This window comes from Diorhabda sublineata, chromosome 4, assembly GCF_026230105.1.
Source record: "Diorhabda sublineata isolate icDioSubl1.1 chromosome 4, icDioSubl1.1, whole genome shotgun sequence".
In the NCBI taxonomy this organism is placed as follows: Eukaryota; Metazoa; Arthropoda; class Insecta; order Coleoptera; family Chrysomelidae; genus Diorhabda; species Diorhabda sublineata.
In genome coordinates this window covers 156,760-172,380 of record NC_079477.1, presented here as the reverse complement: position 1 = coordinate 172,380, position 15,621 = coordinate 156,760, and the positions used below count along the sequence as shown (strand labels likewise).

Below are 15,621 nucleotides of genomic sequence, written 5' to 3'. Positions count from 1 at the left end.
ATGCTGACGTCAATTTAAACGTCAAAACAGTTTGTGATAACATGTATGTGTCTACGCCGACTGAACTCTGGTGAATCGAAATGGAAGGTTACGCAGTAAATTGTTCATAGTGTGGAAAGATTTCTACACATACATCAGTAATTTCTATTGGTCTACAGTGTGTGTAATACATTCAAATGGTCTACGTTCCAAAGTAAAATTAAAAAAAAATTACGAAGGGACAGAAAAAAAGTTTCGGAGATATTATATGATTTGTGCCAAATAAAAATTAATGAAACATTCTTTGAAAATATATATAAATTCTTTTGAGTGAAAAATTTTAATCAACTTTTAGAATAAGTGATCTAACATGGGTTTAAACCCTAAATAAAGATGGATTCAATCTCTAGATTTTCGGTTGAAGTTTAAAGGTTGACCCACTTCTTTAAAGAGTTTCTCAAATTTCATCAATTTTAAATTAATATCTATTCCACGAGATTGTCATTTTGGAAACATCGAATGTAGGATTATGCGGACTTTATGGTTATATAGGGGGTGTCTCAAAAGTATTGTCGGTTTTAAAATTTTTACGCGTCAATTTAAACATGTCTTAAATTGTTAAAACTAGTCTTTAATATTATATTGCTTTTTCTTTCTATAATGAATATTATAGAGTATCATAATCAATCATATCATATCAATTTTCTGTATTATGTTTGAGACACCCGTTATATATATGATTCGATAGATTATGAAAAACTCAAAATATATAAAAGGAGCATTATTTGAAAAATGTTATTAAGTCGTTACGAAATAACGATTCTATCTGTATACTTTTAATCAATATTTAAAAAAAAAAATTTCATTCAACATATTTTAAAAAAATAAATTCATACGTTGAATTAACGATATTAATTTTTTTTGAAGAAGATGCTACTCGAAATGAGAATTTATAGCTTGCTCACGTACCTGACATTACGAAAGCATGAAAAATTACTGACTTTATGAGACTCGGAACGATAACGAGAATATTCTGCATAGCATGTAACATTTGCAAATAGACGAAGCTACATCACATGACTTTTTTCAAAATCTATACAGAGTAATTCTGTAAATTCTAGCACATTGAAAAATAATATATATATTTACAGTACCAGCGTCTAGTATTTATTTTTTAAATTTATAAAAGTTGATAGTTTTTGAGTAATTTATTTTGCCGTTTCTCCGAAGCTAGTTAACCGACCCGTCAATGTACATTTCCAAAGAAATATTGAAGACAAGTAAATTGATACAGAAGAACATCCCGATACAATGCAAAAGTTCAAGTCGCAAGCTTATCACGCAACTTTTTCTGATTTCAAATTCGGGAGTGAATCGTGAAAATACTGACAATATATGTGAATGTTTCTATCGGCAAATGCATCGGAAAACCAATAAAAACTTTGATCGAGTTAAAAACAGTTTCATAATTCAATTGGTTCAGTATATAACGTTGACATAAATTGACAACGTCAAACAGCGCAGGACCGGAGCCTTGGAAAAAAAAAACGAAAAGGGAGAAGACACTAATAGAGTTTGAAAACGTGCACGTTATGAATAAACTCCAGGGTTTATTATTCAAGAAGTATATTTGCATTCATAAAACCTATTTGCTTGCAATTTACGTTTATAACCTTAAAAATAAGAATATAATTAATCTTATTTTCATAAAAAATATGTATAATGTGATGACATATAAATAAATATTGAATAATTACTGAATCCAGCTCAAATAGAAACTAGAATGAAGGTATTTATGAAGGTAATATCGCAAAACGAACTTGTGGAATACCCTGTACATCCAATACCGTAGTTTGTTAAGAACTGAAGCGCTGATCCATCTCTGGAATCCCGTGAGTTAGGTTTGTCAATAAAAAAGGAAATAGAATGCGACACATGCGAAAATAAACATATATATAGTTGCAGCCGGGTAAAAGTTTCGGAACGAGTTTGGCATAAACACAGTAAACTGGAAAGTTGTCACAAATTGTCCGTATTGGAGATTTTCTTCTCGTCAATCTTACGGTTATTCGTTGGTAGAATTATTGATTGTATTTATAAAAAGAGAAAGTACTTAAAAGAATGGGGAGCGAGTATCATTTTTTTGGGATACAAAATGGATTCAATTTGTAAATAATCATCATTCCGCAGAAACGGGATAAATTACTCAGCCGAAGCCGAAAGATCGTTAGCAGAATTATTTGTATTCATTAAAATTATATTATGACCAAGATGTTGATTAAATCAAATAATAATAATCAAATTCTAATTTTTCATAATCATACCTCAAAATATGTTATACATTTTGAATAAAAATTTTTTTTTCTATAAATAAATCCAAAAAGCAAGTTGATGTTCCAAAATATTTTTTTGAAGTCTTAATACATACCTTTCATCTTTTTATTTTTATATATAGCTACAACTTCCCTTTTAGCGATCCATCAAATCGGAAGAATTGTTAAAAGCCTTTAACTTTAAGAGACCATTCAAAAACATATTTTGCTTCTAGTCACACACCTGAGCATCGAATTTTTATTGTATATGTCGAGAAAAAGATATTCAATAATATTCAGTAATTTTTAATCCTCTATTCTACTCATAATTTTATAACTGTTTTCTTCACTATAATTAAAGATTATGTTGACTAGACTATTTTTTTGAACACGTATCACATTCTGATTGTAACGGGTATCAACACATTCACACAAACACCCCAAACATGTAACAAAATACGAACTGATACGCCTTGTAATAGCTATCAATGTATGTACATAGCAGAGGAAATTGGACGTTGATGAGCAAGTGTATCGGGTAGATATTCAACAGTGGATATACTGATAGAAAACGTTTTCCCTGTGGAGATATTTTTGGTTACAGCGATAGTTGGAGCGATAAAAACTTTCACGCAGTTCCTGGCGTTTTATCGAAGGTTATACACATACTTCTATCGGTATATTTTCAGTCAATTCATCGTTTTGAGATTTAAATTCATTGATAAATTTTTAATTTATAAGATTACTCTCATAAATTGGATAGAAACAAAATGCTAAAGAACGTTAATTTTTATGACACATAAAGCAGTCATTTTCAACTTTCTCAAACATGCTAGTATGGTCTTTATAAGTTTCAACTTGCTATGTCTAACCATTTTATTATAGTAGAGCTCGAAACGCTGAATAAAGTTGTTTTGAAAATCGTATTATAAAATTAGGTAATCGGTGACTTGTGTCCGTCATTTTCAACAATTGAAAATTGGTCTCGGTTGTTTTTCTGTGGACGAGAATCATTAGACGATGACCCACGTGCGGAAAGTTCTAAGTGACATGATGACAAAAATCTAGAATTCGATTTTTATAGTTTTGCCTTAATAAGATCAATTGTATCAGGTGATGAAACTATGGCTTTTAACGTTAATTCGACATCCAAAAGAGGTTGAGCGGAGTGGATTTGGAAAGGAAAACCCGTGCAAAAAAGCGAAGATCGCAAAAAGAACCCAAAAGTGATGGCTACAATATTTTGGGACTGCAAAGGTATTCTTTAAATTGATTTTGAGGAATCGTTAATGCGGTGGCACATTACTTTGACTTACTAAGACAATTGCGACAATATTATCGACAAAAAGAGCAGCATAAATCAGCCGAAGTGAGAGTTTGCTTCATGATAATGCTCCATCGCTTCGTACGTGATAAATTATTAAAAATGGAATTTAAATAGAGTATTTCAACAAATTATCATTGATAATTGATGAAAATTTCAACACCTTTTCAAAATGATACGGAACGCCTATGTTTTGATGAAGTGTCAATTACTTCTGTCACACCAAAAGCGAACTAAGAAGACATTCAAATGAAATGATGTGGAAATATAACTTGTAGCATTGAATAAGGAATTAACATTTCAAATGATCAAGATATAGATTTTATTATTGATAAATTCATAATTATATTAAAGTTATTTTTGTCATAGAGCTATTTTGTAATTTTGTGCTCGAGAGCTTCTGAGTTTTATGAATATTCATTAAAACTTTAATGGCGTTTATCGCTTATTGTTTTTCTTCATTTTTCCCAGTATTATAGGTAATTAAAAATTATTACCGTCATAATAATCAATCGAAATAAATAGTTCTATATTAATATTATTATTATTTATTGGTTGTAAAAATTTATTCATGATATGGATCTTTCTAAGGATCTTACCTTAAAGAGAATTCCAATTCCGAGATTCATGAAAGGCTTCGTGAAGTCAATTACGCTTTCTCTAGCGTAATTTATCGTCATCGAGGCTACAGCGAGATCCGCTCTCTGAAAATCAAAATACCTTCGTAGAATATACGAAATTTTTTTCCATCTTCTTCTCAATATCGACACTTGACTAATAATGTCCATTGATTCTCTATTAAGGATCTATCCGAAGAGAAGAAGAAATATTCACAAACCTATATTATACAGAGTAAAAAGTCTAATTGGAACTAATGATGTTACTCGATAAAGGTTGAAATCTAAAGCACGTCAAATTTTAGTTTCTATAGAAGAGGATCGTTAATTTTTTTTAATCTAACTTTTTTTACTTAAAAGATACCGATAAAATTAATATACTCCCCATCGTATTCACATTCTAGTGATTAATTTAGTCTCTGGAAATTATGTTATTTCAAATATATATAAATTGTCTTCGTATTTTCTTGACCCTGGTTTTTATTGTCCAAATTTCAAGGCTGTAATAATCATTTATTTTATTTCTTTTGAAAAGGAAATGAATGAGATAGTTGGAAACTATTGAAAAAAAAGTTGGGCAGCGAGGCACATGAATAGGTAGCGTAGAAAAGTAAAAAAGAAGTAGATTATCTTTCATTTGTCTGGAGGTGACAGAAAGGATGGTAAAAAGAATTTGCGGTTATCACGTCTTGTTTACTGATGACGCAAAAAATGTTCCTTTTACAAAGAAATAAAGGGAAGTTTGGTTTCTAACAAAACTCGGAAGAGAGGATTCGTCTTTTCTCTAATGAAATGTTTAATAGGAACAATTTAATTATTTCTAACAAGTATCGTTAAAGTGAATGTGCAGTGAAATTTTTCTTTTTCTTTAACGGAATTGATAAATTCTGTTTCATATTAATCTATGACTTAAAAGCTAAGAAGAATTGCTCAAATTAAGCTCCAAGGACAAGCATATGTTTTCTATTACCAATACCGTGACCTCAACTATCGTTATGATTTTTTTCCACCGAAAACTAACCTTCTACAATATTTCTCTACAATTTCAGCTCCATATTCCAATTATTTTGGTCTTAGCGGTTTTTTAAACAAGCATATGTTTTTGATTAATATTCAAACAAGTCTCACACCTCCTATTTCCAATACCTTTACTTAACTTTGTGAATTTTTTGTGAGAAAATAAATATTGTGTAGTTTCATTTCTATTATAATTACTCTAAACGTATTAAAAACGATTTTACCTCGTATATTAATTCGCACTCACCTTTTCCATTAATTCTCTAACGATTCCGTTCCATTCCTTCGTATCTGGATCAAACACGCCATACATGTGATCAGGAACTAGTCTAATTGTATATTGGAAGCCCACTTGAGCTGCTATCCATTTCAATAGGTCAATGCAGAAACCTTCATAGCGAGCATTGCCCGTCAAATTCTTTTCTTCGTTTACCATTACATATGGTCGTTCCTGGAATGAATCGAATATTAGATTTAGGTAACATAAAGGGCCATAAACGATTTCTAATATTGGAATTAATTGATTGAGCTGAATGTTTTAGGTACAAACATGCAGATTAATTTCTCTACATTATTTTTTATTGCTTTTCCAATTGAAGCGTTCAATACATAAAACTCACACTGTATAATTGATATATATCTAAGTTTAATAACGTCGCTAGATTGAGAACTCGACATTCTGAATTCTATCTTAACATATTAATGGTATTCGGTGAGATTGCAGGATAGTTAGTTGGGTTAATCTTCATACTGATAACGTCGTATCCCTAAAGTTTCTCGTAACGTTTGAATGTGGACTGATTATTTGTTTGTCGTAAAGTTAGATAAATTTCTAACTACTAAGATCGTAGTTTGATGCGTACACTTGGGAAATTAAATCGAATAACTAGTTTTTCTACAAAATATCTTTAGGTAAGTACTTACAAATATATAATAATAATATTTGTATAAAGTTTCGCTTCTTCTCCATTAATTAAAGAGATGCTGTGCCCACAATTGTGTGTCCAGTTTCAAATTACAAAAATATGAAGTTTGAATTTCCAAGGACACAAACCTCAAGGCCAGATCAATCAAAGATCAAGGCAACGGGATATATACTATGATAGTAAACTTAAGTCGATAATATTTCCATGAAAAGATACTTTTGTTTGGAAAAAATATGCGAAATCGTGTTCTTCCGATTGTTTCACTAAAATTGTGACGAATTTTAATATTTATTTTATTATGAACGAAAACAAAACACACTGCGTCACAATTAAACATATTGATTTGGTCTTTTGAAGTACCGCTAGAGGTTGTCTCAAGTCAAGAGACAAACTTCAAAAGATTAAACAAAAATAAATACGGATGCACTCGACATCAAACGTGTTTAAAGTTTCTATAGAAATGCAACCGAATGAAAGAACATATTGTGAAGGATTTCAAACAAGAGGTATACGAAAGGAAATTCTGCGAAAGCTATTAAACGGCGTAAATAGGTCGACAAAGAAAACAAGAATTTTTCAAGTGTTTTGAAAATAGTTTTTTCACAATGTTACTGGAAACAATAATTTTTCTCACAACGTGGTGAAATTTGATTTACTTTAAGTGTGAACGTGATTTTAAATTGAAAAAATTGTGCTATGCGTTTTATATCTAATTCGCAATCAATGATTTAAAAAAAATGAGAAAAAAATAAGTGGGGTAATCTTTTCCTACTCACCGGACATATCTACAAGTACTAACGGGGCTAGGATCTTTTAAAGATTCTCAGGAATGAGATTGGCGACAGATCAATTATAATCAATGGAACAAAACAAATTCCACTTCCTAAATTTATGATTTGTTAGATCGATATATCAATAATTATGAACGATAGATGAAAAATGTGGAGGACTTCCAATTAAAACAAGCGACAAAAACCTAGCATCACAACGGAGATCGAGTTACTATGATTACACTGAATTTTTTAACATAGCGGAAAATCCACGAATAAATTTTGGTCGAAAATTCGGAGTTTATCTTATCTATGCCTCCCCCATACTTTCTACATGTATATTTTTGTTTGTAACAAACATTGAAATTGATTGTTGGTCTGCAAAGTCTACATACAAAATCAAATCAAATAAAATCTCGATATTTCAACTGGTATTATCAAATTATTTTTTTGGAAATGAGATTTCTTTATAATATAAATTACTATATAAGCTTGACTAATGAGATTTTTTTTTTGTTTCTATTCACCGCTTGTCAAATTCACAAAACTCAATTTACTGAAAGTATTTTTCCGTTGCAGTTCTTGTAGTTAATTAAACGTTTGTGTCAACTTCATGTCGAGCCGAAACAGCCAAGCAGCTACTTATAATTTCATAATAAAAAGAACATGAAATTTAATTGGTAGGTAATAAGCAGGGAAGGTGGTAACACCTCTAAGGTACTTTATTACTAGATGACAGATACAGTAAGCTCCTGAAAACGTACACTGCAAAAAATTTCTTAAACTTCAACTGAGAGTAATAGAAAAGCTCATTCATGTCAACAATTTTCATTGCTTTATCGAGTAATCGTGTTTAGTATATTATGTAGTAAAGGTTTCAAAAGAAATGCACTCATACAAAGTTAAATTTGTACACGAACACTCTGTAGATGATTCAGAGGGACGTTCGAAATTTTCTCAATTGTAGTGTATCAGTTTCAGAGGAATTTAACAGCTTAACGACGTATTGGAAGACGTAGTAAATCAATAGAGCTGCCACCTATGTCAACTGAGCTTACCCTCCTTGATTTTTTCTGCGGAGACATGGGCTTACGTTAGCTGACCAGACAATTTGTAAGACTTAATGGGAGGAATTAGACATGAAATGACGTGTACAACATTGCAGAAGATCACAAACAGAAATGACAATTGTATCCGTTATGAATTTTGTGCATTCGATAGTTGTTCGAATTTTTGAGTACGTACGAATGAATATTGAATAAAATTTGCAACTGGGAGCTTAATTGCTGTTCATTAACAATGAAACGACGACAAGTGAAATAAATGATTGATGTTGAAATAATTTTTCTTATCGGTTGAATTTTTTGATAGTGTAAATTGAACGTGTTGACAGAATCAGTCAAATGGGGGCTAGATGCTGAAGCGAGCGATGATGAAAAATTATTCATAAGAGGAAAACCAGGAAGGGAGAGAGAAAGAGAGAGAACGGTAAAATGGTACGCGATCGGGATGTTAATTGATTATTCACCGGGACCGGAAAAAGGTTGTTTGGAATTAAAGCCATAATGAAGATCATTCTGTTCGATTTTGCGGGCATGTACAGTAGTCGGAAGGGTGACTAGAGGTTTCAACCCTTTTGAGAGTTGTTCGAATTTACACAAGTTGAGATATAATACAATAAAACCTGAAAATAAACATTACGGATTGAAGTAGAGTGTTTTCAGACTGATCGTATTAAATTATCGATGTTTCTAATTCTATTTGCAGTTGCAAATAACCAATGCAATTTTCAGTTGTTTAAACTACAAATGAAATATATACGGTTAAAACTAAATTTTTTCGTTGGATCTTTTTTTATCGAAATGAAAATTAAAAGAGTGAGTGAAAAGTATGTGGATATATCCGAGTTTGAAACTTTGTTTATAAGTCAATCTATTAGAGAAATTTATAAGGAAAACGCTAGTTTCGATATTATAAAAGCAGCTGCCCCCACTGTAATATATTAAAAATATGTATTCATTGCTTTGAACATAACGGCACTTGAATATTAATGGAAAAATTATCTGATTTTGTTAGCGTCAAATTACTTAAATCTGTGCATAAATTTATTTGTAAAAGTATTTGCGGAACAAAGCGTACTTTTAACCTATAAAATATCAAAAAGTTAATCTATGAATAATAGAATTGCATACCACATTCAACGTTTAATCGAAAGCGGCATCCCATTTTGTACAAATGGTCCAATTAACGAATAGGTAACATCACTAACCTCTCTTGTCATTACGATAAGCGTCACATTCGGTGTGTGGTTTTCATAAAACGCATTCGGATCCGTTATATTGATGCCATTAGTAACCGTCCATTCGCCGACTTTACGAATTTCTTCTTTCTTTAATTTTAGCAGGTCCACTTTGAAGTTGGTCCTTTTGCCCTCGCTAAATTCCAAATTACCCGTCAGTCCATGGAGACCGCTCTGAAATCAAAGCAAATGAGCGTAGCATATCGATTAAAACTAGTAATTTAATTTTTGAAATAATAAATCGATTTATAGTTAAATATATTGAATTGACAATTGAAAGAATTTGACAATTGAATTAGGCAATTGAAGTTTACAACAAAACATTTTCCATGGGATACATCTCCCAGCAAGTCTTCAACCCTGACGAGAAAGAGCTTTTCTTCTGGAAAAGGATACTGAATAGGACTAACATAACGGCTGAGTGGAAGATCATGTCAAAACAAAAAACTATGAAGTATATATTAACTCTAGCACTTTCCGCCAATGCGAGTGGTGACTGAACAAGAGATTTAAAGTCACATAAGTTTTTATGTTATGTTGAGAGAAAATACGAAGGCGTGGATCAATGGAGTCAATTGTTGTTTTTCCATTGTTTCAAGTTTCAAAATGAACAATTGTAAATATTATTCGAACAATTCGAATAAAAAAAATAATTAATCTTATTTCATAGATAATGTAGTGCCCACGTTTCTGTACAAGAAACGAGGAAATTTGTTTGGAAATTCGTTTGGGCGTATGCTAAAGAAGAGAATATGGTGATTGATGAATTTAGTTTGGAGGGTCCGAAAAGGTCAGTAAGAAAGTTGACCCTCCAATATTCTGGATCTATTGATGTCAACAAATATATATTTTCATTCTGAATTTCGTATCGTTTTCTTCACGTCAGCGTAGGATTTTAATATTGTAAGGAGGAGAGTTTTTTTTTGATGTAATTAGTGATTGATTTGAGAAAAGTTTGTCGAGTAATTAACGTAAATATACTTTTTTAGATCGAAGCGATATTAAATTAGGTGACAGATATTTAGCAAACCTTTCCAGTTAACTGCCGTTGATTTTCTAAGTTGCCAATCCTTTAATTATCCGCAGACATTCAATTTTCCTTGTCGCAGATGCCAACAGGTTTATTGGGAAGTTTGTCAATATTAGATACCAGCTATTGAAATTTTGATATAATAATTATCTAGATTCTACTTTATACAACAACAAAGTGTATTCGAGGAGACACTTTTGGATTATTTAATTTATGAACTACATTTTTCTAAAAACAATTTTTTTATTTATATTTATTGTCGCATCAACATCAAAAGTTATTAGCGACATGTCAGTTTTTCACAATTTATGATACAGTTGAGTGTCTTTTAGATATTTGATTAAGTTTGTTGTATTACAATTATTGTTAAGTTCACTGAAGTGCATTGGAAAATAAAATCATAGATTATAGCATTCAACTAAATCTCTTTAGATATACCTATAGTTAAGAAAATATGATGTAATGTATAGTTATTTCAGATAGTTTTCAAAAAACTCACATTTCAGAATCATTATGTATTGTTCGAAATTTTCTTTGTTATTAATGTCAAGTATAAATCGTCATCAAGCATCAATTAAATATTTGTTTAAATTTGTTTATCTTTTTTATGCTTTTTATTTAAATCTTCCCATGCCAGCAACAACTATTTTTAATTTTTTAATTTTTATCTACTCGTAATATAGATTAGTAGATAGTGATAATATAAATTCCCGAAATTTGGCGAAGTATACTTTGTGATACCAAGAAATCATATAACAAAAAAGAAAAATTCATTCAAGAGAATTAAACTGTATACTACGAACTAATATGAAAATGTTCTAAAAATCTCACGAAACAGTTTTATTTCCAGTGCAGTGAAAAGATATTGCGACTCTTATACAACCGTAAGAGGATTACATTATATGTAAAATGAGCTCAGCGAGTAAGGAAATTTCAGAATTTAAAGTATTTGTTGCAATAAATCGGATTTTGCTTATTTTAAAATAGATATATAATTGTAAACGTTTTCGATTCATTATATCGAAAATTACTTAATAATTCATTCAAAACGTGTCAAATCACGCATAAATTCAAAGGATCGTCGAATCGGCTCTGTCGTAAGGGCTCGACACATCAAAATGCAAACATCTAAAATGCTAATGTCCTCTTAATTGTCATTTAAGTTTCCCATAGAGTGCTGCAAATATTCACGAAAAGGAAGTGAATGGCTTAGTGAAGAGAGAAGTAGTTCAACTTTAAATCCCTCGAATTCCATCTAGTATACACTGTTAAAAATTCTTATTTAAAACAAGATTGATGTAGAGAATACGAATAGGTTCTTTAAAAAACTTTCTTTTTGTTGTACGTATCATCAGTATTCGTATATATATATACTGGATCTAGTAGTTCTCGAAACTTTGAAAATATCTTGTAGTTGATATAAGTCATTAGACATGACGATCAGATCGGAATCAATGATTTATCGTCGTTATTGAGATTCAAGTTTTACTATTGAACGTTGTTATTATTTGTGATCCATTATTAAAAAATGTTATTTGCATTAAAACAATTTTTATTTATTTATTGAGTTTCTGTATAAATGAAAACAATACTACTTGAAATCAAAAAATGAACAGATACCTTTTATCAAGAATTTATTGTATTACGAGAAACACAATTTAACTAAGTACAATTTACATACCACCGTAACTAAATATAAATATAACTACAAGATAAAAGTGTGAAAGGTCGATTTATTTATCCATACGGTTTTTGTCAACAGTTGACTTACCACGGAGTCGATGTAATCGTACAGTGTTAATCCATCATCCCATGGCTTTTCAATGTCACAGGATAAATTCGTAGGTCTAATAGACTGCATGTTCTCCATACCGGATAATCCCTTTGCAAATACGTATACAGAATCAAACATCAGAGCCGGCTCGGCCTATAGAAAATTATTTGATAAAATTTAAAATGCGATATGATAATTATTAAATGATATTAATGATAAGGATTAATATGATATTAATCATGTAAATATGAAATTCTATGTCTATTTTTCTGTATATGTTTAAAGGATCTAACATTATATCGAGAAGATACACCGCATATTCAGAGAACGCTCAATAGACTAATAGATAAATAAGATACGTAAACATTTGAAGGAAAAGAATAAACTAAATTGTATAGTTAAAAATATGTGGTACGAATAAATACGACACTTTGTATATCATTTTCACGCGCTCTTCTGTCCTGTATGTACACATCAAGTTATGACGTTAAATATATGGTCATTATTAATGTAGGTCTCCTTGGTAACGTATATTATTAATTCACTAAAGTTATAATAGTTTCTCAGCTAAACCCTTAGCTTCAGGAAATTCTCTCATCAAAGACCTATTCGAAATTTTAGTACACATATACAAATAATAATATACAAAGTTTCAACTTCAGAACAATACACCTCTTCTATTTACAAAGTCAATTGTTAGCGAAAGAGAAAGCGATATTCTATAGAAATCATAATTATTCTGTGTCAGTTAATAGATCGATAAATATTTCGATAAATTGTTTGAAGAGGGGATAGAACGACGTGAATGAATCAATACTATGGTGACAAATCATGATAATTTTATAATAGAAACAAAATTTTGTTAAAATATTGAATATTGAAACGATTTAACAAATTAAACGATTCACAAAAAGTTTTATCGCCTTTTGATTTATCTCCTTACTTGAATCGTATTTATGAATGATGAGTAAATACCTATAAGCAGAATTATACGAAGAAGAAATTAAATTTTGTTTTTATCGATAATGAATATTTATATCTCAGGTTCAAAGTTCATCGAGTAAAAAGTAAACCTTTCCCGAACCCATTTATACCTCCTTACCTGAATAACCCCACTTCTATTGAGAATGGCATGGCCAATCGGTTGAAACTTTTCCATAACTTCCAAAGTTTCTTTGACTTTTGGATGATCCACATCAACTACTCTAAAAGCAGTTATATTTACGGAATTGTACTTGAAATCTTCCAAATCGAACGTCTCCAAATCCTTGAATCAACATAATAAATTCATATTTGTCTTTATTTGAAACTTTTACAGTTTTAGTATACCAAAAAGTACATTAACCGACATTTTTTATTCAGAATACGGTAACAGTCCACAAAGTTAACGGATAGTGTAAAAAATTTTGGTAATGGAATTAGATAGATTATCATTAACGAAATTAGCGAGAATAGGAAATGATTAAGTTTATTTTCGGTTGGATACTGATTATTTGATACTTACAAATGTTGTGAACATGTAATGGTATCTATAGTCATTCATTTGTAACTGCAATATCTGAAACAAAATATATCTAATTAGTTTGTTATTCAGGATGATCATCAACACCTATACATTTTGTTAGAGAGGAGAGAGAGGGTCGGAATTTAAATTTCTGATCAAAATCATCGTCAGAAAATTCGTGAGGAAATGTTACTTTGTATGAATGGAATGTGTGTTGCTTCCAACAAATCCTTACTAAGGTCACAGTATTACGGATTCCTCGGATTTTCTATTAAAGATAACAGATCTTTTAAGGATTCTTCATTTTCAGTTCAGATAGTTGACTGAATACTTATACGACTATTCTAATTCAGATCAGCTTAAATTATATGAAATCCTCATTTATATTTTATATATGAAAGTAATATAGTATATCAGAAACCCCGGTTAAGCATTCTAATGTATCCCCTAAATATTTCGGAAACCTGTCCAGGTGACTATGGAAGAAGTGCACGTCAAATTTTTCAATTTCAGCTAAAAGTCTTTTGCAGTTTAAATATAATGTTTGAATTTCTTATTTCCGAGAAAATTCTATAACTGATAAACGAAAGTTGTCCAAGCCTGTACTGTGGGCAATACTTTCCCCGGCGTATTTATTTCCATTATGTAGTAGAATACATTTTAGGCTGTCAACAAATAAGCTACGAATAGCCGTTTGGTTTGTCTTTTTCGGAATTATGATAAACTTACTAAGCCGAATACTAAAAAATTTTTGAAAAAACTCATGATTTGTGACTGTAAGCAATAGCAACAATAAATTTCATTGATGAATCATCGCAAAAGAAATTGAAAATGAATTCCTATCAAGTTATTTACTTTTATATTTATTTTTGTAAAACTATCGGGAATTAAATTATGAAGATTGAAAACGATGTCTAAACCAATTATTTTCAGTTTATTCTCTGTAAACTTGAAATCGATTCTCAGGTATATCTGTTTTACGATCTCATTTAGTAAATTGCAGTTCATAATGGTGATGTCCTTGAATAATGAGAGTTGTAGTGCAGAAAAGTTGAGCGATTTAGAGTTGTTTAGTTTATTTTGCGTCGTTTGAGCTTCAGTTGGAATGTAAAATAGGACACATAAATTCGATCTCATTACGACAAAAGTAAACTTGAGTTTCTCTATACTTACTATATTCAACAATAAATCGAGAAAGTTGTGTATAAAATAATAAAAAACAATGTACCAACTATATTTGGAATAAATGAAATTTTTGGTTCTTTCCACGAAGAATAGAACTATCGATAATATTTTTTTGTGAATATTAAAAGCTTGGAATACTATCTAAAATAGAAGCTTCTATTATAACTTTGAAATGTGTGTAGTTTCCGGGGCTAATCAATCATAGAGATTTTTCTGTTTCCAAAAAACAATGAAGGTTTTTTCTATTTTTATTCGCCGAAGAAGTTATAATTCAAATAAGAAATTTATTATTTGTCAAATTCGCTTCCTAATTTCACCGAAGTACTGCTAAACTTAAAAACCTTCATAAAATTCCCAAACACATGATTTATGATCAGTTCATATTAAAAAAAATACGTTCACGATAAGCCAATCAAATTTCTATTTTAGGGTTGTCAAATATTGTTGATAAAATCTATTAAAATTAAATTTGAAACTATTTATCGAAGAATTCAAAGTAAATTCGATTCATACCTTGTATATAAATTTACTTACCGCTCTAAAAAACTGATTGATATTTCTCGGATTAGTATCGACGATAAGCTTATAGAGTTCTTTCTGCCTGACTTCCCGTAGGACCTGTCGATACGATCCAGGACCTGCTTGCCGGATATACATTTCAGTTCGGGCCGCTCCCGGCGCCTTCACCAATTCTTGCAGCTTGAATAGACCTGTAACAAACAAGCTTCAACACTAAAGTGGGCCTAAGTCGTAGGTCCTTTTTTGTTTATTCGAGAGATAAGAAAGCTAAAAATGTATGGTCCTTTTTTTTTTGTTAAAATGTAGTTTCCTATATTTATTTAGGATGTGTTTATCTGATTTATTGATGAGATATTTGTTGAAAG

The 15,621-nt window shown here is 30.5% G+C and overlaps 1 protein-coding gene across 4 annotated transcripts in view; it reads right to left on the bottom strand.

Moving 5' to 3' along the window:
- LOC130443245 (glutamate receptor ionotropic, kainate 2) overlaps positions 1 to 15,621 on the bottom strand; it is a 101,586-nt gene that overhangs the window by 11,391 nt on the left and 74,574 nt on the right. For 3 of the 4 annotated variants that reach the window (XM_056777779.1, XM_056777781.1, XM_056777777.1), the window contains exons 5-11: positions 15,272 to 15,447; positions 13,553 to 13,606; positions 13,151 to 13,315; positions 12,046 to 12,201; positions 9,215 to 9,418; positions 5,497 to 5,700; positions 4,215 to 4,319 (exon numbers count right to left, since the gene is read on the bottom strand). In XM_056777779.1, coding sequence (XP_056633757.1) covers positions 4,215 to 4,319; positions 5,497 to 5,700; positions 9,215 to 9,418; positions 12,046 to 12,201; positions 13,151 to 13,315; positions 13,553 to 13,606; positions 15,272 to 15,447 — 1,064 coding nt within the window. The remainder of the gene's footprint in view (positions 1 to 4,214; positions 4,320 to 5,496; positions 5,701 to 9,214; positions 9,419 to 12,045; positions 12,202 to 13,150; positions 13,316 to 13,552; positions 13,607 to 15,271; positions 15,448 to 15,621) is intronic. The other variant, XM_056777780.1, reaches the window with a different exon arrangement.